Source organism: Capricornis sumatraensis, chromosome 4 (genome assembly GCF_032405125.1).
Source record: "Capricornis sumatraensis isolate serow.1 chromosome 4, serow.2, whole genome shotgun sequence".
Lineage (NCBI taxonomy): Eukaryota > Metazoa > Chordata > Mammalia > Artiodactyla > Bovidae > Capricornis > Capricornis sumatraensis.
The window spans coordinates 142,950,766-142,978,325 of record NC_091072.1 but is presented as its reverse complement, the minus strand read 5'-3'; the positions used below and the strand labels follow the sequence as shown (position 1 = coordinate 142,978,325).

The window sequence follows — 27,560 nt, the reverse complement described above, 5'->3', positions numbered from 1 at the left end:
GGCTCAGGAGGTACCTGATTTAAGGAATAAATCATTTGATAGGCACAGCGGGTCTGAGAAGTGACTACATAGAATTGACGTGTACTGCAGTGCTGTACTCGTGCCTGGGAAATCCCATGGACAGGGAGCCTGGTAGGCTACAGTCCACGGGGTCGCGAAGAGTCGGACACGACTGAGCAACTTCACTTCACTTTTCACTTTCATGCACTGGAGAAGGAAATGGCAGCTCACTCCAGTGTTCTTGCCTGAAGAATCCCAGGGACGAGGGAGCCTGGTGGGCTGCCGTCTATGGGGTCACACAGAGTCGGACACGACTGAAGCGACTTAGCAGCAGCAGCAGCAGCAGCAGCAAGCAGCAGCAGCAGCAAGCAGCAGCAGCAGCGCTGTACTGTTTCTCCACTTGGGGGCGCCATCTACTCCCTGGGGGAAGAAATCTGTAGTGCGGCTGCAAAGAGGAGCCCTTCCTCTTTTCCGAAAGACACAGGTAGACAATTAGGACACAGCAGTTGGTGTGGAAAGCCAAGCCGTTACAGTTACAAGTTCAAAGATGTTAGGACTACTAACCCCTTCAATAATTTAAAGGAAGTTGTTAACTGAAATGTCATCAACCACCTCAACAAGGATGACTCAGGAGCTGAGAGCACCAAGCATGCCTAGAGCTGAGCTCACATGTGAACCTGTTCACTCCCCAAAGAATCCCATTTCTTCTGCTCTCAGCTCAGGCCCCTACATTTATTAAATAGCACAAATCCACCTGTACACTTGGCTTTGAGCTTACAATTCAGTGAATGAAGTAAGGAAAAAAGACAAAAACATGTGCTCAGATAGAAAAACATTCTCCAGTTATACATCTTTCCTTTCAAGGGTAAAAATTTTATTTTTGCGGAACTTCGTACTGCATATTTTCCAAGAGAGTTACATAAGAAAGCAAAATGTTACCCTCCCCTTATCCTAGAAATAAATAAGAAGGGAATAAAATTTCTTTTTTAAATCATGACACTTGGAAGTTTAGCACCAGCATCCAAAATGAACAGAAAAGAAAAAAAAAAAAAGCATTTACTATATATTTCAGATTTCTTTGGTTGGGAGGGGTCTCCCCATGCGGTATTAATAATTCTTCTTTCAATTCATATTACCAAAACAGTAAAAACCAGGAGAAAAAAATATAAACCTAGTGGCTGCTGAAACTGGGGAGGTCACTCTCTTGTTATATGCAGGCATTCCCAGGATCTCAGCTGCTGGAAAAAATGGCTGACGTTTTCCTCGTGTAGTTGTCTGTTTCGTAAAGAAGTGTAGTCAACATTCTAATGTCCACATTTTGGTTATTAATCTTCCACTTTATTGCTTGGACGTTTCTTTGGTGTTCGTAAGGTCGTGGTCTGCTTTTTGCTTTATTTTTTGAATGGTCATTAATTAAGTCACCTGGAAAATATTCACATCAGACTTATTAAAGGGTGACAAGATGACCAAGGGTTACAGAATAAAAAGGCAAAAATTACCTGTTTTTTATGCAGTTCAAAAAATAATCTGAACTCAAAAGCTCAAAACAAAATCTTCCATGTGTACCTTTTAGAGATTTGTAAACTGAAACATGAATTTAATGGAAACTTTCTAATAAAACATTTTTATAAACAAGAACACTCAGTGCATAATGGTAAAAATTCTGTAAAATTATAAAAAAGAAAATTATCATCATGAAGCCTTTTCAAATAATGATACTATAACATTGATAATTCTTCATAATCAGTTTAGTGGTTACACGGTATCTCCTAATATGGATATATCTCAATATTTAACCACTTCTCCAATACTAGATTATAATAGAAATTTTCCCACTATATTTTGGATTATTTCCTTTGGAACAATACCTAGAAATAATGTTACTAAAAGGTTATGGCCAAATGGTTAATATATAATCCTGTTAATTATTTCAAGCAACTCTGAATATGGAATTTATTTCTATGATAAATTGCTCATGCTACCCAGAGGTAAAACAGAATATTTTCAGCATAGCACTTGTCTATCTTGTGAAAGGCTAATTTAAATCCAAACCTCTGCATATAAAAGCAGATGGCATTTAAAATGTAGAAACTTTAAATGATCTTAAAATTTTATGAAATATTAATTTTTTGAAAAAATAACACTACTACTATAAGCTTAAAACCCTTTTAACTAAAAGCTACTTCCTTATTTATTTCATGAAAAGGGCAACAACCAAGAAATACTAAAAAATCAAATTCTCAGGATTTATTAGATGAAAAACCCAGAATGAAACCAACTATGGCTTATATAGTCTTTTAAGACTCGCTCAATCAGTCTTTCCAGTATATTTCTACCTATACAAATACAATTTCCAAGATTTTTAGCAAGAAGACAGAAAAAAAGCAGGAAGTAATAATGAAGAAAAACAAGCTAACTTTATGGAGAGGTTATTCTTCGCCACACCCTGCTTCGGTAGTTCATACGTGTGATATCACTACGTCTGTCTTTGTAATACCCAGACCAGTCAATATCCCTATTTTACCCGCAGCAGACAGAACTGTAGCAGAGAATAAATAAACTGCTCAAGAGCATTCAAGCGAATGAGGAGCAGATCCTGCACTGGACAGGTAAACACAAGTGCTCTCAAGCACTACACATAAATAATGCTGGCTATCAAAGGGAAATGGGAAGGAAAAAATAATTCCTGTTTGTTCCACAGATCAGTCTTCTGTTATTAAAATGAAGCCTTGTCAGGCGCATTGGGCTTCCTGGTGGCTCAGTGGTAAAGAATCCGCCTGTCAAGCAGGAGATGCAGGTTTGATCCCAGGGTTGGGAAGATCCCCTGGAGAACAAAATGGCAACCCACTCCAGTTTCTTGCCTGGGAAACTGCATGGACAGAGGAACCTGGCAGGCTAGTCCAAAGAGTCTGAAGCCACAGAGCAAGCACGCAGGCACTTTAAAATTATCAAACTGGCCACTAGGGGTCACAAAAGTAAAACTTTCAAAAAATCCACGGTGTTAATAGTTGACAACTGTCTATCTAGAAAAATGACTTTGACACTCATTAACTCTGTCTGCACGTTTATGTCACCAAAACCAAGCAAAATAAGATCAGCTTCAGAGATATTTCACCACCGAAACATCTCTTTCTCAGAATCCTGATGCAGATAAGAGGCTGGCCCAGATGAACTGCAGGGTTAGTTTAGACTGCTCTGTGCTACCGCTGAGAAATCAGCGCTGTTTAAAGAGAACGTCAGTTCCGCATGGGCCACCTACCTGCAGATGGTGAAGGTGCCTGGGAGCCGGCTGTTACTCTGCACTGCTCTGCTCAGGAGCTGGAGCGGGGTTCTCAGATGGTGCTTCACCTGCCTTGGTCTGAAACACACAATAAAACCGCAAACTGGAAATGAACCAATGTCCACAGCAGTGGAGAGTTCAAGACTGAAAGGTCTCACAAGTAGGGATCTTCCTGCCTGCAGAGGTAAATCACTGTGCAAATTCTTAACTACTCTTAAAGTTGGAGTCAAAAGTTAGAACCACTGAAGAATGGCTTCCAAACGGCAACTAAACACCATCACTCTTCACAGCTGAGAGTCACAAAAAATACACAGTTACTTTCAACACATGCTGAGAGGCAGGTTCCTCTCTATAAATGCTGTCCTTTGTTTGGAGAGCTTTAACCAGTTCATTCTGAAGGAGATCAGCCCTGGGATTTCTTTGGAAGGAATGATACTAAAGCTGAAACTCCAGTACTTTGGCCATCTCATGCAAAGAGTTGACTCGTTGGGAAAGACTCTGATGCTGGGAGGGATTGGAGGCAGGAGGAGAAGGGGATGACAGAGGATGAGATGGCTGGATGGCATCACTGACTCGATGGACGTGAGTCTGAGTGAACTCTGGGAGTTGGTGATGGACAGGGAGGCCTGGTGTGCTGCGATTCATGGGGTCAGAAAGAGTCGGACACGACTGAGCGGACTGAACTGAACTGAACTGAACTGAACTGTTCTGACTAGAGTGTTAATTGGTTGAATGCAAATATCTGGTTTGCGATATGGGCAAGGCATTGTCTCTCTCACCCTCTCTGTATATATACATACCTTTATGAAAATGTTATTATACATAAAGATACATATATGATACATATTTTTTGGCCTCAGTTTTCAGACTATGAAACCACTCTTAGGAGGGAATACTAAAGGCTGACATGGTCCAGGGTAGTCTGGCAGCGTGTCCTCTGACTAGCTGGCCTCACCTCTTTGCCATCCTGTGAAGGAGCGTTAGGGGGACGGGGGCGACGCCGATAGTTATAGGGGCGCTGGTATCCACGGCGAGCAGGTGGCTGGTTTGGACCATTGGCCGCTTGTTGATTCTCCTTATCTTCAGCCTCTCCGACAGCTGGGGCAGGTCGTGGGCGAGGAGGGCCCCTGGAGCAGAGAAAAGAGAACATGTGCAATTGGAAAGGGCCTTCGAGAACAGCAGGTTTTGTCTTTAAAGGTTTAAAAAGTCAAGGGATCAAGACTTACTCCCAGAATTATGCAAGGCTAGAGTGAAAAAGTTGGCTTAAAGCTCAACATTCAGAAAACAAAGATCATGGCATCTGGTCCCATCACTCCATGGCAAATAGATGGGGAAACAGTGGAAACAGTGTCACACTTTATTTTTGGGGGGCTCCAAAATCACTGCAGATGGTAACTGTAGCCATGAAATTAAAAGACGCTTATTCCTCGGAAGGAAAGTTATGACCAACCTAGATAGCATATTCAAAAGCAGAGACATTACTTTGACAACAAAGGTCCATCTAGTCAAGGCTATGGTTTTTCCAGTGGTCATGTATGGATGTGAGAGCTGGACTGTGAAGAAAGCTGAGCACCAAAGAATTGATGCTTTTGAACTGTGGTGCTGGAGAAGACTCTTGAGAGTCCCTTGGACTGCAAGGAGATCCAACCAGTCCATTCTAAAGGAGATAAGTCCTGGGTGTTCATTAGAATGACTGATGCTAAAGCTGAAACTCCAGTACTTTGGCCTCTTCATGCGAAGAACTGACTCACTGGAAAAAAACCCTGATGCTGGGAAGGATTGAGGGCAGGAGGAGAAGGGGACGACAGAGGATGAGATGGCTGGATGGCATCACCAACTCGATGGACATGAGTTTGAGTAAACTCATCACCAACATGAGTTGGTGATGGATAGGGAGGCCTGGCGTGCTGCGATTCATGGGGTAGCAAAGAGTAGGACACGACTGAGCGACTGAACTGAACTGAATATGGCAAATGGAACAAAAGGACGATGAGATTTAAAAAATTCAATCATTTTCCTCCTTCATTTGAACACTATTTGCAGTGAACAAACACCTACAGAACATAGGCTCTGTCCTACCAGGCACTGTGGGTGCAAAAATTAAGAGAAGTGCCTGGTATCTGCCCTCTGTGGGCAGCCTGCCTTGAAGACGTGGAGGCTAAGGGGATTCGACACAGCAAGAAAACTAACATTAGTCGTGTGCTGAGGCCTGTGCTCTATGCTTGCATGTTAATTATCTCATTTAATTTCAAGGCTAATTCTGTGAGTTTAAGATTTAGAGTGAGAAAACCAAGAGGCTTAAAGGTGAGTATTTGGTTGAATCACATTGAATTGCTGCTTTTATAGGTCAAAAAGTTTGAATACAACCTTCCCAAGGTCACACACAGCTAGAGATTGACAAAACTGGGACCCGCAGGATCTTTTTCCTGTTTTCCTTAAGACATTTTTACGAAGCTTCTTTTATTTCCAAAGTCATTAGTAGTGAATCATTAGAATGACAGCATCTAAAATTACAAGGAATCTTGTGAGAAAAAAGAATGTAGAATGCTGCCAATCAGGAGAGCTCCAGTAATGTCCTTACTCTCCTGTCAATAATCCCATTTTGCCAAACTTCAAGGGGGTATGGACGTCGTTCATGAATGAAGCTCTTCAAGGACAGGGCAAAGGAACAGGGAGCTTACAATATAAAAAGCTTATAATGAATCTTGGGGAGTCTAGCCAATTCGGTTTTCACAAGGGATAAAGCAGAAATAAAACAACACTCCTTTCACTACTCTTAAAATCCTTGGTAGTAGTCGTAATCAATTTATCGAGGGCTTACTATCTATCAGGCAACATTCTGATTATCTTAAATGCCTTAGAGTACATCTAACCTTACTGACAACTGTGGGATATTCCTTATTGTCCATTTTGTAAACCTGGTGACTCCGTCTAAGAGGAGTCCTGAAACTTATGAGAAGGAGACACATACAGCTACAGATGAGCTGCTAGTCGTAGGGTGGGAATTTAAACACAGACACCTGGATCTGTAGTTAGTTGATTCAACCCCTGCATTAGACCGCTTCATTATCAGAACATTCAGTCTGGCAAGTCCCCTATGAGCTGCAAACTTTCAAAGACGCAAATGTGCTTGCCCCCCTTCTCCTGTTGCTGACGGTCCTTCAGCTCCACCATCTCCCACCTCCTCTCCCTCTTCCAGTCAGTAACTCTTCTTGCCTGGTCACTGGTCACTTCTTGCCAGCCCGTGTGTGCCAGCTGTTGTACTGACTGGACTACTGTACTTTCAAGGTACTGTAATATAAGATTAAAAGTGTTTTTTTAATTTTTAAAAAAATTTTTATTGAAGGATAATTGCTTTACAGAATTTTGTTGTTTTCTGTCAAACCTCAACATGAATCAGCCATAGGAATACATATATCCCCTCCTTTTTGAACCTCCCTCTCATCTCCCTCCCCATCCCAACCCTCTAGGTTGATACAGAGCCCCTGTTTGAGTTTCCTGAGCCATACAGCAAATTCCCATTGGCTATCTGTTTTACATATGGTCATGTAAGTTTCCATGTCACTCTTTTCATACATCTCACCCTCTCCTTTCTTCCCATGCCCATAAGTCTATTCTCTATGTCTGTTTCTCCACTGCTGCCCTGTAAATAAATTATTTGTTTTTTATGTACATGTTATTTGCATGAAAATTATTATAAACCTATTATAGTACAGTACTGTCTAGCTGACTGTGTTAGGTGGGTACCTAGGCTAACTTTTTATGACTTATGAACGAAGCATGCTGGACTTACAAGCATGCTCTTGGAACAGAACTCACTGGCATGTAGGGGACTTACTGTATCACAAATGCGTGCTGGCAGCCAATTCTTCCTTCATTTGTAGAGCTACCACTGAATAACATATCAGTTAATTTCTGTTGCTCTCATCTCATTAAATATAATAAAATAAAAATTAAGTATGAATTTACATCATGTGAAAGTTATCAGAAACAAAGAATGCTTTGGTAGAGGGATAACTAGAAACTTTAGTTGTTACGGAACAGGGGAAATGACACATAGCCATCTAAAAATACATGTACTGCAGAGCCCCACCAAACCTTGGACATATGGTCAAAGCAGTCACATCTCCTCATTACATAATAAATCCAAAAAAAAAAACAGACCTGCAACAACCCCAACCGCCCTACTGTCACTGGCAAGTTCTTCAGTTGGTCATTGGTCAGCAGGCGACATCACCTACCTCCGGTACCTTGCACGGTAAGTTGGATTCCGATGGACTGGTCCCTGCAGTTGCGCTCCTTCTGGGACCCCATCCTTCATCTCACCAATCTCACCGGCCTGGAGGGAGGCAAGGAGAGCTGAAGTGAGTGTCAGAATGCAGGATATGAGAGACACAGCACACAGTTGCATTGAACAAAACTTTTAAAGGAAAAAAATAAAAGGCTTCATTTACAAAGCTGGGGAATCTCCTATCAGTGAACCATGTACTGATTAAATGTGCGTGAACGATAGGAAAGAAAGACAGACTCAGTCCCACTAGACAGTCTTTTCCTGATCCCAGTGCAACTAAAGTTATTTTACAACATTAAACATGTTAAAATGTCCCATTTGTCTCCTGAAAGAAAACCTTTATTGCAAAAGGAAATGGAATGATATACTATGTTAGAGCAATGAGAATCCTCAGTGGGTCTGAGAATTTCAAACTCAGACCCACTCATTCTACAAATGGGGTACCCCTTTGATACAGTAATGGTTTCTACATTCAAAGGTCACCCCACACCTTTTAACCACACCTTTACCTCTGATTCCTTTTTTTTACAATTTTTTTCCTTTTATCTGTTTGCATATTTAATTGAAGTATAACAATAAATAATAAAAAATACTTCCTTGAGAAATTTATTTGAAGCTGGGGGAATTATTACAGAACTTCCAGAGGAAGAAAGAAAAAAAAAACTAACCAACCAACCCACCCATCCAAAATCTCTGAATTTCTTCATGATACAGACACATCTCAATCTGCTTTTACCCACTCAAAGGTAATATCCCTTCCTTCTCCATATTTCACTAAGAAAAGAGAACCAATCAAAGAAGAATCTCTATATTCTTTCGCCATCAAATCTACCACCCTACACCTACATCTGCTTTTCCTTCTCTCACTCAACTGATTAAGTGGTCCATGCCCACAGACAAAGCCAACCCTTCTCTCTGGCCTATGAGGGCACTTGAACTCTCAATCCTCCTCTCCTCCATCAGCTCCATCCAGGCATATAAACATGCTGAAATAACATCCATCTTTTCCAACTGTCTTCTTTAAATTATCTCAAAGTTACAGGGCGGTTGAGGGTATAGACTTGAAACCTCAGACTCCATTTGATTTCGTCAGTTGTCCCAATAATGTCATTTACAATAAAAAGACTCACTTAGAGCCATGCCCTGAATTTAGTTGTCTCTGTAACTGGAACAGTTCTCCAGTCTTTACTTGCCTTTCATGATCTTGATACGTTCAAGTGTTACAAGGCAGTTATTTTGCAAAATACTCCTCATTCGGGGTTGTTTAGGGTCTCCACATGATTGAATTACACATCCTTGGAAGAGAAGCCACAACAGTGCTCTGGATTTTTCTCACTGCATCCTGTTGGCTGGCATATGGTGTCAATTCCTACTTAATTCCTACTGTTACTGACAGTGTTCACTCTGAGAAGAACCCCGGGGGAAGTGTACGCTTTTCCCCTTTGCAATGTATGAGGATTTTGTGAAAAAAGTACTTTCAAAAGCCAGTAAATGTTTCATTCTTCATCCAATTCAATATATTTGTTTACATCTGTAAACTTTTATATTTGTTAATATCTTATATAGAAAACTCCTGGTTTTCTACTTTATTCATTGAGCTGTAATCTGTTACTATCATTACTGGCCAATGGGAGCCCTGTCCAGCTGGCTTGTGTCCTCTGGATGTGACTCCAGCATTCTTTGAGCACTTCCTTGTTTTCTGGCACAACAAGATGTTCTAGGCTCATATTGTACTTTCTCTGGCCTGGCTCTGAAATTGGCCGGTTCTCCAAAAGGGCTTCTATTTTTTATTGGAAAATGGTATTCACAAATGAAAAATTGGGGGCCAGGCATGCTCAGTGCTATTAAGGTGTCACTGATCTGAGGCCATTTCAGTAGGCAGAAATAATACACAAACACAAATACATACCACACATACATACACTGTAAGTTACTTGTGTGTGATGTGTGTATATGTATGGCATATTTGATCTGCCCACCAAGTGACTTTAGGTTGTTGGCGAAGGAAGGGAGGCCAGGAGAGAATTCAATGTAAAAACATAGTCAAATCAAACAAAAACCTTGCCCTGACCCTACATCCTCCACCAGCCACGGCCCCATTTCTCTGAGCTCCTCGACAACATACATACATACAGAGGCAGAAGACCCCCTCTGCCAGCACAGACACCTCCTCAAAGAGGACTATAATACCTCCACTTTGCTCTTTCTTGAATTCAGAGACTTTTGTCCTCACATACCACTAATCTCCAAGTTACCAAACCTACTAACCTAGTCTCAGTCTCCCTTCCTCCCTTCCTCAATAGCACGTAACACAGCACTTCCTTCCAGGACGTTCTCTCCCCATCTGCTCCTTCCCATCGTCCTCTACCAGACTCCTTGTCTCCCTAATCCTTAACTGCTTAATCCGAAACTCAGTCCTTGGCTCAGTTTTCTACCTATCCTCGTTGTATCAGTCCCTCTCTCCCTGGCCCAGGCCTTTAGCTATGTTTTGATGTCTCCACAGGTGCACCTACAGTCTCGCCTACCCTCCAGGCTCCCTTCGGCCTTTGTATCGTACTTGCCATTCCCTCTACCCTTCATGCCTTTCCTGGTGTGTGAACGCCTTGTTCCCTTGCCTCTTTTAGGTCACTTTTGAAACACCCCCAAAGACTGTCTCCCACCTCTTCTAAAATCACACCTTCTTAACTCAAGCCACTCTCTACCTCTTGCCTCTTTTATTTTTCTGCCAAGTTGACTTCTCTCCCCTTGGAGGTGATATTTAATGTGTCCAGAAGATCTCCAAATGCCTTCTGTCTCTCTGCCCAAACCTGGTCTTCCTTCGCAAGGTATCCTTTATTCCTAACACCACACGTTCACTCCATCATCAGATGCTGTCACTTCCTAAATGTGGCCACTCCTCACACCTCCACTGATAGCACTCTTAATTCCTGCCCTGACTGCCCCTCCATAGGGCAAATGAGGGAGCTGGTCTCCCTAATTCTGCTGCTGCCTCCTGTGGCCCAGCCTCCTTCAACTGTCCGGTGATTTCTCAAATATGTTTCCTCCCCTGTTTAGATCCCTCAACTAGCTTTTCATCACACTGAGGATAGGTCAACAATTCTTATTATGGTCTATAGTAGGCATGCCTAATATGCCTTGATGCTACCTTAATCTAACCTCTTACAGGGCCCTCTATTCACCCATAACATCTCAACCACATGAGTCTCCCTTACTTCTCTGAACAAGCAAAGCTACTTCTTCTTCAGGAACTTCGATTCAAACACACACACACAGAAACAGAAAGGAACATATCTAAAGGATGAACATATACTAGAATGACAGAACAGGAGGAGACTGGACAGACCGAGTTTAAACCAAAGTCTACCACCCATGTAACCTTAGGTAAAAGTTGCTAATTTCTTAGACTACTCAAATCCCTTCACTTGTAACAACAACAACAAAAATATGGACACCACTGCCAATTCCATAAAGCTGTAGGGAAAACTAAGAACTGATTCCAAACATCTGTCTCTTAGTGGAGGCCAAACAATGCTGCTCCTTTTCCTCTGTCATATAATTCTCTTCTCGGAGATGACAAACAGTTGATATCAGCTCAGTAACCACCATGACTTATTTGCCAAATATCGAGAATTATTATCTTTGAAAAAGGGAAGTCATTTGGACACGGCTATATCACGCTATATGACATCCTCGGTACACAGTTCAGTTCAGTTCAGTTCAGTCACTCAGTCGTGTCTGACTCCTTGCGACCCCATGAATTTGCAGCATGCCAGGCCTCCCTGTCCATCACTAACTCCAGGAGTTCACCCAAACTCATGTCCATCGAGTCAGTGATGCCATCCAGCCATCTCATCCTCTGTCGTCCCCTTCTCTTCCTGCCCCCAGTCCCTCCCAGCATCAGAGTCTTTTCCAATGAGTCAACTCTTTGCATCAGGTGGCCAAAGTATTGGAGTTTCAGCTTCAGCATCAGTCCTTCCAAGACAACTAAAATGCAGTTGCCCGAATATGCACACATTTTCAAAATTAGTTTTCAACTTGCTTTTCTGCACGGCACGCAGAATCCCTTTGCTCTGAACCTCCTGTTCCTAAGGTGAAGTATACTTTTCTTTCAACCAATATTGAAGATACTCATCATATACTCAAAAAATATGGTACATATGTATATGCTAAACATGAAGGAGGATTATTTTAGGAAGGCACTACTGACTCCCTAAAAATAAATGCGTGTCGTAGTCTCCCTGACTCTTCCTGTCCTCATTTCCTAGAGGCCCAGGCTGCTGCCCTAAAGAAACCTACTATGCCTCATGTACCCAATCTCTCCATATACGTAAGGCTACTTGCTATTTTTAGCACATTTGTCAGGGACAGCTGTTAAAGAGTAGAAGGGGAGAAAAAAACAAGAAGCAATGTAGGAAGAACACAGTCATGCATGATAGATAGGAAAAGGGCAGCAAAGAACAGACTGGACACAATGTTCAGTCAAAACACTCAGTGGACAAACAAAAACCAAGGACACTAAGAGGAAGAAGGTGTAAGCTAGTGGTACCAAAAATGAGGTCCTCTCCCAAGATTTCCAAGTTTCCTGGAACTGCAAATTTGGTGAAAGGCTTATTAACTACAAGTCAAGTTCACAATAGTTGTATCAGTATTTTGCATTAAAAATGAAAAAAAAAGACAATCCTCTCCACTTTCATATGAGGTTTTCTTAATCATCAACATTATCTCATCTAAATTAAGGACTTTATAGACACCATCCACCCTGAGTTGTCACACACTACAGTCTATCTTGGACTTTATCATCACAGCCGCAAGGTGGAGGCAATTGTCGAATTTAAGGGATAGACAAGTTAATCTCATAAGCTCACAGTAAGTAGCAGAGATAAGACTCAAACTCAGGCCTGACTGACTTCAGAGTTCAGCTCCTAGACACCCTCACCTGTCCCTACTTTATGTCTTTCATTTTTTCTATAAACTTGAGACTGTACCTTGTCCACCAGGGTCCCTGGGTATAGGCAAGGCTCAAGGCTCATGTGGTCGTGCGTTTAGAAATGAGACTAGAAGGACCAGTCTCAAAGAGCAGACTAGTCTGCTTGGGTTAAGTAGCGTCAGCATCGAGAAGCCAAAAGCAAGGTTTGATTTCCGGCCGCTGGTATTGGAAGAGGAGGAGGAAGAGTAGGCAGAGGAAGGACGGAGGGGTGAGGACTGCCGGAGAGAAGTCCCAGGTGCTGGTTTACCTGCATTCTGCTGGGATGGGGGAAGACCCGGGAGCGGCGGTCAAAGGTCTGTCCCACGTGGTAAGGCGGGAAGCGCCGCCGGTACTGGGGGCGGTACTGGGGGCGGCGCGGCTGACTCCGGGCCCCAGAGAACTGCCCGGCAGCGGCGGGGGCCTCCAGTCCTTCACTGCTGCCGCTCCCTTCCTCCTCCTCCTCCCCAGCGTACTAGCGAAGCAAAGAAACAGAGGTTCAGAGGAGGTGTCGGCAGGGAAAGAAGCAAAGAATACCATTTAGGCTGAGTATCAACGAAACAAACAAAAAATTCTCCTCCAAAGGAACGATCCCTTCTAGTATATCGACAAAAATGCATTTACCCCGGATTATCAGGTGATGACCTGAGATAAGCTACATTAAGATTAAAGCAGATCCATGCAGATAAAATACCAAGAAGCAGAAAAGCAAGTGCAATTAATCGCTAAAGAATTTAGTTCGCATCTAGTTAGAATTAGTCAGTATCAGTTGACTAACCACCCAAAAAACATTTACACAGTTTAGAATATTTGGCTCCACCAAATGTGTCTCCCCACATTGGCCATCTACTGGGGCAAAGTAAAGAAAAATATATTTTGTATATTTTGTGGTTGGTCCTAAGTGGTTTGCTTCCTGGAGTGGTTGGGTTCTCAAAGTGTGGATGGGGGTCTCTGAAATCCTTCTTAGGGGGGTCATCAAGGTCAAACTATTCCCATAAGGCTGGCAGGATGCTGTCTTTTCCCATCTCATTCTCTCCTGAGTTGGGGGCAGGACGGGGGTTGGATCTCCCAGAAGCTACAGTGACACATGGTCCCTCACAGCACCAAGGCAGAAGGAGCTGTAAGGAACCAGCTGTCTTTCATTAAACCAACATCAGTGATTGGCAAAAACCTAAAGCAACACCACTCTTTTCATTCAATTAAAAAATAGCTTTCATTAAAAAAAAAGTTATTTGTATTTACAAGTAATAGCTTATTTTAAAATAAATTAAATCTTTTAAATTCTGCTTTACTTTCCAATACAATAAGTATTAATAGACATACATAAAAACTCTGGGATCCCATAATTAAGCATATAAATGGGTCCAAAAAGCAGAAGGTTTGAGAACCACTGACTGATGGCATACCTCTCTTTATTTGTTTAGGAATAAAGTTTTAATTGCACTTTAATACATAGTAGCAAGTAATAAATACAGTTTCTGAATATAACAAACTTTATTAACACAAGGAACTATTGATTCATTTTATCTTTTTCCTGTATTTAAACTACCATTTCCCATACTAACATTTTATATCAAAAAAATATAAGCAAACAGCTAAACATCCCTTAAAGAATTTTTTATTTCAAATCTTACTTTAAAGGGGAATTGCAATGCCAAAGGTAGTCTTAAGTAAAGTAACTATAGCTTTTAAAAAATGAACTAACTTAGAATGAAGAAAATTAAATGACTGATGTTGGGGGTGAGAGTATTTAAGATTTAGAACTCTCCAGAAAACCAAGCCCACATGAGCAACGAAATTCTCAAAGAGGAAAAGTTTCAAGCATAGCCTCAACTAGTCTAATTTCAGAAAATCCAAGTAACTCTATACTTTATAAAATCTGTATCAGATGTAATCTCCAATGATTTAAAGGCATATTAGCATAGAAAATGTTCCCCCAAATAGTGTGACTGAATAAACTGTAAATTTTCTCTTTAGGTTTCTCTGTATCTGAGTTTTCTATAGCCAAATCTCTCATTAAGATTAGTTTTACAAAATAACAACAATGGCACCACCATTGCCAAACACACTCAGGAAGCTGTCAGGACCCAGAAGACATCACAACAGAAAACCTTCATTTATGTTTATTTTCAGAATTTTGATAATTTTGTTTCTAAACATCACACACAGGACTTCAGAATTTCGAGCTGAGGAGAAACGTCTTTGAAGGAAAATTTTTCACTAAAGGCTTTTTACCACTTGTACTTCTGAGGTAAACTAGAAATCAAAACAATTACAACTAGTGTTCCATGAATCTGGTGAACCTGAAAGAGTTAACACGACGTAGTAGATGCTATGGTAGCCTATTCCTACTGTCTCTGACACAGTTTATTATTAAAAATTAAACAGGATAAGCAAAACATGGGTAAGAGAAATACAGGAAGAAAAACAAGATACCACATGGAATCTGATAGAAACCAATTTGGGCTGCATGTTTAAGATGACACAATGAAGAGAGGAAACATTTAGGTAAGCAGAAACATACTATTCTATCAAAGTGCAGAGATATAAACCATTCTCAGTCTGCAAATACTTCTTTCTGGTGAGACTTTTTTCAAAAGTTTTCCCTGGATGACGCACATAGCCACAATCCTGTGTTCACAAAGCATCTTGAGTTTTATTCCAGAGTACCAATCCCTGGTACTAATTCTAGAAACATCAAAAAAATGACTCATATCTAAGAGGGTCCTCATGACCACAAGTTGGATGCCTCAAGAATATTTTAAACTGAGTCTCCTCCAGCCAGACTTGGTTGTAAACCCTTTCACTTAGATTGGTACCAATCTACAGGACTAAAAATTCAGACTTAATTGTTGCTTAACTTTGAAATAATGGGAAATGCTATCCTAAATAAAACAGTTACATAATTGAGGCAAATCACTTAATATTTCTGTGGCCAGCACTGTCCATCACTTACTCCAGAGCTGTTCCTCACTATTCCTTGCCAAGGAAAGGCTGACTTTAGAAAGAAACAGCGTCAGCGCCAAGGGATGAACACCAGATGTAAGCCAATCACAGAAACCCCAGGCCCCTTCTCCCCACCCCACCCAGTGGATGTCACATGGTTCGGTTCTGGCCGATAAAGGAGCCAAAAGAAGAAAAAACCTTTCTGACAACCTTGGCATGGCCCAAGTTAAGCCTTCTTGTTACATGATAATTAAATGGCTGTTACTTGCAGCCAAATGCAAACAAACTGATAAAACTGCTGAATGGCAAAAATGTCACATAAGACCAGTGGGGGTGAACTCTGAACATGAAAAATTTCCCATCCAAAAAAATCACTGTGTTTCCAGGAGAAGATACAGCTTTTATGTGCTTCAAACATACACACTTAATTTTAGATGCGCACATTTCTTGGGTCACTGATGATGAAAGAGACAACGTACATTGCGGGGCGGTCCACGGCGCCGGCCATAGTAGCCGCGTCTGTAGCGGCGCCGGTCAGCAGCATATCGGCTCCCTTCCACTGGAACGCCATCCGGGCCGGTCACGTTGGCTGCTTCTGCACCCTGAGAAAGGAAGAAAGCAAAGACGGCCTTCGAGTCAGAAAGAAGCCAAACGACCGAAAGCACCGCCTTAGACAGCCAGAGGGTTTAAGACTGGCAGGAGGTACTAGAAGTTCCTACAGGTGACCTCAAAAACACACCCTCGTTTTAATAAGGTGAGCAAGATGCTTGATGTCCTGATTTAAATGTATACAGCATGACACCTGACACAACACTGTTTATCAACTATGCGGCAATATAAAGTAAAAAGTTAAAAAGATAATGGATGTATATACAGCTTGCGTGCTTCCACAACCTCTGCTCTCTTGATTCAAGAGCAATATGTATATATATTTATCTTTAAGAAACGTAAAACTGGTAAATATAAAGCAACTGGAGCAAAGGAATGCTAGACCAGGAAGAATATTCTTCACTGGAAATAACTGAGATGATGTTCTCTTCCTAGAAAATACGGAAACCTGTTACTCTGTGAGGTACCAAGAGAATCCACTCATGGGCTCACGTGGTCTGTCCAGCACTGAGCTAGTGAGAGAGAAATTCCTCCCAGCGTGGCAGTGGCAGGAATGAAGGGCTGCTGACTCAGCTCCTGCTTTCATACACAGTGTCCACAAAAGGAGTCCCTCTTCAGATCTTATTGTCGAAACAGACATAGCCTTTAGATTCTCTACGGACAAGCGGATAAAGTAATGCTTCAAAAATATAAAAAGTTCGGGAAAAGGAGATTCAAAAGAGTGAAACCCCACTCTATGTCCATTTGTATAACCTCACATGCTGAAAATACACAGAGGTAAAATTAACCTGGCTAGATAAAATTTTATTAGTTGGATGGAACATTAGGGATCGTTACAGGTCTGCATTTGCTGGTAGATAACTTGGAACTCTGGAAGATCTGCAAGATACTCTGGGATCACATTGGTAAAGGTCACTTAAATTTTTATATGAGATGAAATAAAGTGTTTCTGTTTTAAAACAGGAAACAGTTTGGGAGTTGCTTAGAACAGGAACTACAGAATGAATGGTGTGTAGATCAGAAGAGCAATCATCTGGGAGTGAACTAGTCAGCTTACAATTAAAAAATAAAGCATAAAAGACATTACTAATATTAGAATTAAACATATCACAGCATTAAAAACCTGTCGATGCACATCAAAATGATCCTTTTAGCTTCCTGGGTTAGTCTTCATCTGAAGATAGCGGTTATATAGTCTGTCAAGATGCCTCTGGCTTTTCAAAACCCAAGCCAAAGAGAAAACATAATGATTATATTTGATTTTATTCTTAAAACAAAAAGGTATCTTTCACCCCAAAACAGCTTTTATCAATTTTTAATACTAAAAAACTACCTTAATTTTAAAAATTTTATTTATATATTTATTTCTGGCTGCCTTGGATCTTCATCACTGTGTGTGAGCTTTCTCTAGTTGCAGTAAGCAGCGGCTAAGCTCTAGTTGTACATGGGCTTCTTGTTCTGTGGCTTCTCTTGCTGTAGGGTATGGGCCCTAGGAGGGTGTGCGGCTTCAGCAGTTTCAGCTCCAGGGCTCTAGAGTACAGGCTCAATAGCTGTGGTGCACAGGTCCAGTTTCTCTGCAGCATATGGGATCTTCCCAGATCAGAGATCGAACCCATGTCTCCTGCACTGGCAGGTGGATTCTTTAGCACCAAGCCACCAGGAAAGCCCTGTTTTAATTTTAAATTTCACTTGAAAACACATTTGGTACCAAAATAAGATTTGTCATTTTAAATCTTCAGAAATTAGCTTTTCCTTCCATGATTTAAATGGGGTTCATCATTTATTAAAATGGAAATTAAAATATCCTTTTATACTGCATCAAACAATGCATATGATAGTCAATAATCAAACACTTTTACTTAAAGAATTGCTTCTTTCTGTCATAGTAAAAATCCAAAGTACTGTTAACTCATAAAGGACTGAGAGACCATTTACTAAGCGAGAAAATATTGCCAGCACCCTGGATACCCAACCACAATCTCCTCTCACCTTCTCTCCTTCAACCACATCGAACTCTACGGTTTCTCCATCTCCTACACTGCGCAGGTATTTCCGTGGGTTATTTTTCTTGATGGCAGTCTGTCAAGATTAAAAAAACATTCTGAATGAAGTATAGGTCAAAGTTGGCCACAGAGTTCACCCCTTTCAAGTTTACTGGCTCTACTGAAGAAATCGTTAATCTAACGTTGTTGTTTAGTCGCTAAGTCATGTCCGACCCTTTGCGATCTCATGAACTGCAGTGCACAACGCTCCTCTGTCCATGGTGTTTCCCAGGAAAGAATACTGGAGTGGGTAGTGATTTCCTCCTCTAGGCACCTTCCTGACCCAGGGATGGAACCTGTGTCTCCTGCATGGGCAGGCGGGTTCTTTACCACTATTCTATTCTATTCTATTCTATTCTCCCAACTAACCTGCATCTCTAAAACAAGAACAACAAAACAAAAAAACACTATACAACTATGTTCCACATTACTTTCTTGATTTCATGTTATCCTTCAAAATTCATCTTGGTAGGTGGGTTAAACAGAAAGTGCAGTTATACTGATGAACTACTTGTGATACTGGATAGATGCGCTTCCTCACACTATGAAGTGTCTTGGGTCAGACTCTATTTTCCATCATTGTGGGGGCTGTGGGATGGGGCCCGCCTCCATAAAATCTTACACATGCACATAAACACAGAAATATGGGGATAGAGATTTCAGTGAACAAGAGAAACCGCTAACCTCAAAAGAAATTTTAAAAATCCAAGGGGGGATAAATATTTCTGACAATATATGAAAATACCTCAAGAACAAAACACTGCTGACAACCTTCTCCTCTCCCATTTTACAGATGAGGAAACCAACTGGAGGCTGATAAGTGATTTGAGTTTATAAAAATACAGCCTAGGGGAAGGAGGCGGGTGGGTAGGGGAAGTGTATACCCCTGTACTATAACTGTGTGATATTTATTCAAAATTTTCTCATCACATCGTTCACATGTCAGCTCATCCCTATGCGCTCCCTGATAAATAACATTGAAAGGTTAATGATGTTATCCTGCAGTGAACATAGGCACCTAAATACCTGCTTATAAACAGGCTTCTCTTTTTCAATCAATGGAGGGAAGAAAATAACTCCTGTAATGAATTCCATTTTGTCAGCTGGTATCTCTAAACAGTTAAAGGGGCTCTGGGTTTCTGTGGAACTAGGTCAGCCTTATTTTATAAAGCGATTAGGCATGTGTAATCTAGCCCTTCCCTTACTCTGAGTAGGAGGGAGGGAAAAAAAAAAAGAATGAACCAGTAGGGCAGAGACCTCACCCACAGAGGAAAAAGGCAGTTCAGGACAGGATATACACACAGGCCGCCTGAACATTCAGCCAGTCCAAAAACAGCCCCTCCCTACCGGCTCGTTCCCTTTTTCCTGTTAAACTGGGCAAGCCTCAGCACACCGAGGTGACTCACTGCCCAGCCTCACGGGGGGCTGGAATCAGTTCACACACTCACAGGCCAGTGAGGCTGGCCACTGGCACAGAACCTTGTGAGGTCCCTTTACGCCATCAGTCACCAGAAGGCAGAGTTCTTAGCCCAAAAATCTCTATTACTCCCTAGGTGTTATAAGCAACACTCCCTTTAGGTCTGTTCTGACTTTAAAAGTCATTGTGTCTGAACAAAGTAATCCACTCCAGTTACCCTGGCACAACTGGAATACAACTGATAGAAACCACAATGGGATCACTTCTTCTGACATGGCACTCTCTCCAGTCACCAAACTCTACCCCATGGTGCAGAGGATCCTAAACAGCAGGAAAACACAGAAAACCAGACGCTTGACAGAGCCCTGGAGGTGAATGTGCTGGTATTGGTACCTGTCTCTGTACTTCTCTGTTGTTATCCACTAAGAACCACACATATGTGAGACAATTCACTGGAAATTAACCACACAAAAAGAAAACTAAGTGCACGTCATGCTTTTAATCTCTTTTGCCAAGAAAGTCCAGGATACAGAATAACATCCTAGGTCAATAATGTAGAAAAAGACTGAGCTTCCTGTACAGAGAAGTCCGTGTTTTCTGTATTTTACACTTTTTCTACATCTCCTTTGAATACAGGGGATGACAGGCCTATTTGACCTGGACATGTGCTAAGCAGGACAGAGGAGGGGACTAGCCTGGGAGCTGGAGCCTCCTTATGTCTTGGATCTTGCTTGTGCTCAGTCGCTAAGTCATGTCCAACTCTTCTGTATCCCACGGACTGTAGCCCACCAGGCTCCTCTGCTCACGGGATTTCCCAGGCAAGAATACTGAAGTGGGTTGCCATTTCTTTCTCCAAGGGATCTTCCCCACCCAGGGATTGAACCCGAATCTCTTGCATTGGCAGGTGGATTCTTTACCCTTGAGCCTCCTGGAAAGCCCCCATGTTTTGGATACACACACTCCAGCCATCTGCTTCGCTGTGCTATTTACCCAAGTTCAAGTGCTCTGATGGAGGAGGATTTAACCAGTACCCACCCAGGCGAAGGTAAGGTGAGGCCCAGCCAAACACAAGGAGGAAACACAGTCAGGCGCACAGGCTGCTAAGATGGAAATAGAAGTGCTTTAGCTGAAGACTCTAAGGCTCTAAAAATTAGCATGTGGTCTGATTATTACTTCATTAAGCTCAAAAAATAAAACTGTCTGAAAACAGTTAATGTGATGGACGAGAAGAGCTTAAGTGCTAATCTTAAAATGTGGAACTGGGCCCTCTTGCCAAAATAAAACCCCAGGAGGAGTTTCAAGCAGAACAGCAACGTGCAGGGCTTCACTTTGGGAAAGGGATAATAATAGCAGATTAGACACCCCTCTCCTCAGAGAGCAAACATCACAGTTATCGTCCCTCTTACCTGATGTACAAATACATCTTCTTTGGTGTCATTTCTGTTGGAAGACAAAAAGCTCACAGTTAAAAGAACTAGGTAAGTGGGAAAACGTACAATAGTTTAGAGCCTAGGACTTCAAAACACAACATAGATGTCTGTCTGTCCTCTAAACTCAGATGCCTCAAGTCAGTCCTCCTTAAAAACTTCTAAACCCAAAAGGGACCCACCTTACTCTTCCATATGACAATGGTGCCTAGCTTCATGCACACAGAGTCAACCTCTCATCTCTCTCTAAATCACATGGTATGTAACCAGAGCCCGAGGTTTCCCTCCCAGCAAAAGCAAAGCAAGACAGTTAAAAGGACAGGGCACAGCTGTGAACTAGGCTCTCCTTACACTGAAACCTAAAACAACCCCCCCTCCACCACCACCCTACCCTAAACCCCCACCGCACCCCCACTGCCCACCAAAACATACAAGGAAGAAATTAGAGGAATTTTTCTTTTTTTTTAAGAAGGTGGGGTCCTAACTAGGAGGGCTAGAGAAAATGATGGTATCATATAAAAACGTCAGAACACCCTCACCACTTGCAGCTGTGTTCTCATTCCTATATGCTTAGAAGTTACCATGGTTTAAAGAAAACACTGTGGTTTCTACACAGGACTTGGACCAGACCTGGGTTACAGATCCAGCTCAATTACTCACTAGTTGTGTGACCTGAGGAAAGTTGCTTAACCAGTCTAGGATTCCACTGCTCCATCTGTGAAATTGTGGATACCCACTCAATTATCTTAAGGCCCTTCCCCTTTCTCTATTGTCCCCACTGCCACTGTTTTTTCTTTTAATGACTAGATTATATAAAATAAGTTATTTATCTGTGTTTTAGAAATGCATTGCAATTAATGTTAAATGATCAGCAGCTTAGAAATGAGAGTATTTACACAGCTCAGAAATCTGAAAACTTACACAAGTCATTAGTAAAGTATGGGAAAAGACACCAACAGCAGGTGCCATAGCATGAGGACATATTTAAATAAAACACGCAGAGATACACACACATACCGATTTATAAATCCATATCCATTTCTGACGTTGAACCATTTGACAGTGCCAAGGACTTTGGTGGCTAAAATAGGATTAAGCAGATAAATTAGTATCTGACCTACAAAGAGATAAAGCTCATACCACTAAGGTCTTGATAGCATTATTTAAAGCCTAAATAAATATACCTGAGGAAACCATTAAAAGCTTAACTTTAGAGTTTATCGAGAGAAGAAAATGGAGGAAGTGAAGTTGTCACAGGTTGTCACAGGGAACTACTCTTCAGAAGACTGAACTTTTCTTCCTTGGGAAATGTTTCAGTGAAGTCCTGAGATAAGGTGTTGTCATAAGTCTATATGATTCTGCAGTGATTAAAATTGGGAAACAATGTTTAAGGGGAAAAATGAAAGCATGCTCTGTAAAGTTTTACAGCAGAAAAATGTTCCAAATGCTGAAAGCAGCTCTTGATGAAAGTGACTATAGACACATGAGCAAGGTGAGCCCTGAGACCTGACACATCACTCTCACACTCTGAAACAGTCGGCAAACTCCACATAGTGAAAAAGTAGCTCCTTGTTAATAGCTGATCTACAGAGACCTGAAGAAACTTGTCTTGATGCCAGATGGGGGCCCATCAGAGGAGTCCAGAGTAATAATAGAAGTGAGGCGGGCTCAGGCCAGTTCTGTTCTTACCGCCCCGAGACATGACGCAACAGGCCTTTTCAAACCTGCGATGAGTCTGGGATTCTGTTTCATCGTTTATCCTGCTCTCTTCATTTGGTGGGAATCAAACCAAACTGATTTTGGTTTCTCCTATAAACCAAATTCTTATCAGCATTTTCTTATAACCCTCGCAATGTGATTGCTGACTCTACTTGCCCCTGTGACAGGACCATTTCTGTACAATGTAAGATCTTAACAGAACTCAAGAGACGAAATCTAAACCAATAGTATGGTCATGGAACTTGTACTTCACAGATTTATGTTTATTTTAGCCATTTATGATTTTAGATGACTCCTCTGAATCAACTGTGAATACCAAATCCAGTACCTCTATGAAATGCCCAGGTCTAAATTCAGGAAAAGCATAAAACAATTATCAAAACTCAGTGAGACAAGAAATGTGGCAATAGAGTATCTTTAAAAAAGAATAAAGCTTAGGAGAGAATAAAAGTAACAATTAACCACAAACAATATTTTTAATTTCCAAGGAAAAATAATAAAGATTCAGCTTTTAAATTCAAGAAGAAAACAGTAATTAGAGCTTACTTTGCTGTGGGCAGGGTTAGTTCTGAGTTTTGCTACATGAATATGCTTGGGGAAGTAGTTTATTTAGCTCTATTTGTAAAAAGAAAACACAAACAAAAAACTCTTTTGCCTTCAAAGTCATTTGGCCCACCATTTACTGAGCAATCTGCAATTCTTATGCCAACTAAGGAAGATCTCTCTCCAATAAAGAGACTATACTATTAATATGTTCGGCTTTAGGGCATTTTAATTAGAGCAACAGGGCAAAGAGGCAAAAAAATATATATATATTTTAGATCTAAATGTACACAGACTGGTTTTGATCGATCATATGTTTTTAAATCTCACATTATTTCAAATGATATGCTTTTTGTCTTATTTGCCCCAAAATTAATGAACTAGAAAAACATAAGGAAAATATAAAGGTAGGAACTCTTTTTGATTCATTTTCATATAGTTAATGTCTACAGGCACTGTCAAAGGCACAATTGAGATTAGAAAAGCAACACTAATAAAGAGAAAGATGAAAGTGATCTTCAAGGATAACTTCAATCCAGGTGGAAGGTTATTTTTATTCCCACTTTAGTTTTTAAAAATTTCCTAATTTCACAAAAATTTCCAGTGACCTCACAAGGCCAAACACAGTCATCCATTCTTCTTGGTTTAAGCCCATAAACTCACTTCGCATACACAGAGCTGGATGGGGAAAGGAGGACGACCAACAAGCTTCCATGAGGTTCATTAAGTTTTCCTTCGGTCATATCAACTACTTCCCCTGGCCTGTGGCTATACGCTGAAGTTTAGAACCACTTCTAAGAACTAGAATGCGAGAATCCCAAACCAGAATTCCATTTCAGTCAGCACTGCACCTGGCACATTGTAGGCACCATGTGTCTGCTTGGCTAAGGACAGAAGATGGCAGAACATACTGGACAGAGACAGCATTGAAATGTCAGGCAGAAGGCTGTCCTTGTTGCTGAGATTTGGGAGTGACAGCGAAAAGACCCCAAACCTACAACCTCACCACCAGGGATGTGCTGGGACTGTCAGAGCAGTTGGTGGCTGAGTAAATTAATTTATCTAGTTCCTTCATCTTTAAATATATCTACGGCAGTTTAAAATTCAGTTTAGATTCAAGAAAGATACAGGGATCCAGTGAAAAACAGAAATTTCCTTTATATGAAAATAAATCAAGAACATATCCTAACACTGCTTCGGATAAACCAAGGTTGTCTCTCTTGACATTTGGCATGGGAAGTGTTCCAAGAAACGCTTGTTGAAAACAATATCACAATACAACCTGAACTAGACTGGAGCAACTTTTAGCCTAGAGAAATGAAGGCTATTTTGTTTCTTAACCTGCACATGTTACATTTAGCAGCTCATTTGACAGTAACTGAGTAAAATCTAAGCCTAAAGAAAAAAAAAAAAATGAACACAGGCCTCTCAAGGCAGGAAAAATGGGATCCTATTAAACTTTCTTCACATGACTCCTCCAAGTTTCTGCCTATAAAATTTTCTTCCTAGAAAATTGGGCAGGCAAGGCTCACAGAAAGCAAACATGCCCCATGCAAAATACTGAAAATTTCTCAGAAGCATCTTACACCATCTCTTAACCTTCCCTGGTTAAAAAAAAAAAAAAAAAAAAGAGGGAATGAGATACACAGCACACACCCTTTAGAGACCTTATTCCCCACCCACTGCCTAGGCCTCACACAGGGCGTTAACGTTACTGAATGAGGACGCTGAGATACGTGACAAAACCAACAATAACTACAGACATCCTTTGTAACGTTCTGCCCCCGGGACCTGAACATCTCCTCTTCAGACTCCCCTTCCTAAGCTACAAGTCCCCAAGATAACGAGGCTGCGAACTAACGTCATCTCCTCACTTCCGACCAAGTTTTTTCAGCTGCTGCACCAAGCGCTTTCCCACAATCCGGGAAGACGAGAGTGATTGGTAAACACCAAGTGGTTCTTGCAGCAGCGGGCAGGGCGAGGGAGGGGGACGCGGGACCGAGACCCAAGTTTCCCCGGAGAAGGATTGCAACACCCTTCGGCCAGCATGTGGCCGACAGAAGCCTGGCCTCGTTCCCGCGCCCCCGTGAGAAGGGCGTCTGGGACGGACACCTGAGCCTTCCCAGCAAGAAGACTTTCCACCACCACCAACTCCCCCACCCCTGCCCTGTCTGCTCCGAGCGCCTTCCTCTTCCCTCCAAGGAAATGCTCTCCTCGCCCAGATCCTATGCGAGGACTCCAAAGTTCCCATGCCACGTGGGTGCCTGTCCCATCCCTACATCCACTTCCATCCCACCCTGGATCCTCTTTCCCGACTGCCGCTTCTTTCCCCTCCGCACCAAGGGATGCGTCGCCACGGGACTGCGCGACAGCGCCCTCCTAGGGTACCCCCAGTTAAGACCCCCAACTTGCGAACCCAGGAGCGCTCGGGCGGCCGGGAGCGCCGCGCCTTGGTCCCGCAGCGCCTGCGGGATGGGCGGCCGCCCGCCCCAGGGTCGGGGGGAACCCCACGTCCCCGGGGACCCTGATCCATCCCGCCCAGACAGGCAGCTGGAGTTGCCCACACGTGCTCGGCGGCCCGGGCCCCAGCCCAGAGCGGCACCTCCCCCCCCCCCCTTTCCCCCGATCCTCCCCGCCTGACTCACCGAGAACTTTCTTCTCCGCGTCCTCGCTGCCCACGGCGGCCGAAGAGGCGGGGGCCGCGGTGCCCGGGGCCGCGTCCCCACCGGGGTTGCCCGAGACCAGGGCGGCCGGGGCAGGGGCCGGGGGAGCGCCGCCGCCCGCCGGGCTCTTGGGCGCAGGGTCCTGGGGGGCCGCCTCCGCCGGAGCCTGCGGGAGGGCGGCGGCGGTGGTGATGGGGGCGCTGCTGCTGGGAGCGGCGGCGGCGGTGCTGGTGGTGCTGGTGGCCTCGCCCGCCTCGCTCATGCCGCCTCCTCCGCTGTCCCTCGGGCACCTCGGTGGCGGTTGGTCGGCGGTTGGCGCGGCTTGGGGGCGCGGCGGCCGGGGGCTCGCTCTCCCGGAGGCCGGGCTGGGTGGGGGTGTCTCGCGGCGGAGGCGGCTCGCGCTCTTGGGCTGCGCGCTCGCTCCGGGGCTCCGCGCTCGGTCTTACTGCCCCAAAAATGGCCCCGCACGAGTTCTTCTAGGCGGCGCGCGGGCCCGGGGAGGGGAAAGGGTTGGGAGGGTTGGCTCCGGAGTTGGGGCATCGACTTCATTAGCATTTAAAGGCGCCCGCTGCCCTTTTTCCCGCCCCCTCGCCGCTCGGGCCGGGATGGGGCGCAGGGAAGGAAAGCAAGGGTGCGCCGGGGCTTGGCCCGCTGCTCCGGAGTTTTCCGCGCAGCGCGCGCTGCCGCCCCGCTTGGTTGGAGCAGGGGCCGCAGGGCTCCCCTGCCTCGCCACGTCTTCCAGGAGGGGCACACTGGGGCATCCAAGAGACGCGGCGCTTCTCTCTCCTCAAATGCACGCTTTTAAATCCTTTCTAGTGAAACCGTTCAACATTTCTGAAGCACCATACACTGTTTCTGATACAGCAATGAAGAACTGGAATAATGCCGTCTTCAGGCTGTTTGGCTACTTCTTCCTGAAAGAGAAGTTATGGATGACTTGTCTATGAGCCTCAGGTGAGGAAATTGAAGTCCAGCCCTCGGTGAATTCATATAAACGTCAGTTTACAGCAATGTAAGGGGCTTACCAGGTGGCTCAGGCGGTAAAGAATCTACCTGCAGTGCGGGAGACATGGGTTCTCTCCCTGGGCTGGGAAGATACCCTGGAGGAGGGCATGGTAACCTACTCCAGTATTCTTGCCTGGAGAATCCCCATGGACAGAGGAGCCTGGTCGCAGAGTCGGACACGACTGAGAGACTAAACACACACAGGGCAACAAACAGCGAGCTGTTAATATGCATAGAATAATGCTAAACTTGGAGGGAGAAGACTAAATCCACACCCCACTTTCTGCTCGAATTGCCTCTGCCAGCTAGTGAAAACTTAAGCAGTCGAGCCCTCTTAGCCTCGAGGGCTAAGAGGAGGGCCACAGAGAAGCAGATCACTCAATAAACGATATTTTCAGTTTAAGGAGTCCACCTGATCTTAAGAGAATGGAACTGGATTATGTGAAACACAGGCCAAAGGGCCTGTACTCAAGAACCATTGGAATACAGGGCTGTTAGGTGTTCTTTGCCTCCAGGGTCCAGACAGCCCTAGGTATATACTCGAGTGCTGCTCTTAATTAATGGAGTCAACTTGGACTAGACATTCAGTGTTCCAGATTCAGTTTCCTCCTTTATGAGGGTTTCTCCAAGGTACCCTGGAAAGTAGATGGGATTA

General features: G+C 43.2%; 1 protein-coding gene across 1 annotated transcript; it reads right to left on the bottom strand.

Moving 5' to 3' along the window:
* Positions 1 to 882: 882 nt before the first annotated feature.
* Positions 883 to 26,162, bottom strand: YBX3 (Y-box binding protein 3). The gene is made up of 10 exons (XM_068970827.1): positions 25,883 to 26,162; positions 21,993 to 22,056; positions 20,955 to 20,988; positions 18,079 to 18,168; positions 15,960 to 16,082; positions 12,806 to 13,009; positions 7,522 to 7,619; positions 4,236 to 4,407; positions 3,260 to 3,358; positions 883 to 1,422 (listed from the first exon to the last, which is right to left on the bottom strand). Exons 1-9 carry the CDS (start codon positions 26,160 to 26,162, stop codon positions 3,293 to 3,295), a joined length of 1,131 nt encoding a protein of 376 aa, XP_068826928.1. The 3' UTR covers positions 883 to 1,422; positions 3,260 to 3,292.
* Positions 26,163 to 27,560: the final 1,398 nt, after the last annotated feature.

What these genes read in the sequence shown, in the direction of transcription:
- YBX3 (XM_068970827.1), bottom strand. Translation starts at nt 26,162, where the DNA reads ATGAGCGAGGCGGGCGAGGCCACCAGCACCACCAGCACCGCCGCCGCC. An exon ending in CGCGGAGAAGAAAGTTCTCG is followed by an intron (nt 22,057 to 25,882) that starts GTGAGTCAGGCG and finishes ATCCTATTTTAG; the next exon opens with CCACCAAAGTCCTTGGCACT. An exon ending in CCCATCCCAGCAGAATGCAG is followed by an intron (nt 7,620 to 12,805) that starts GTAAACCAGCAC and finishes GCCTCCCTCCAG; the next exon opens with GCCGGTGAGATTGGTGAGAT.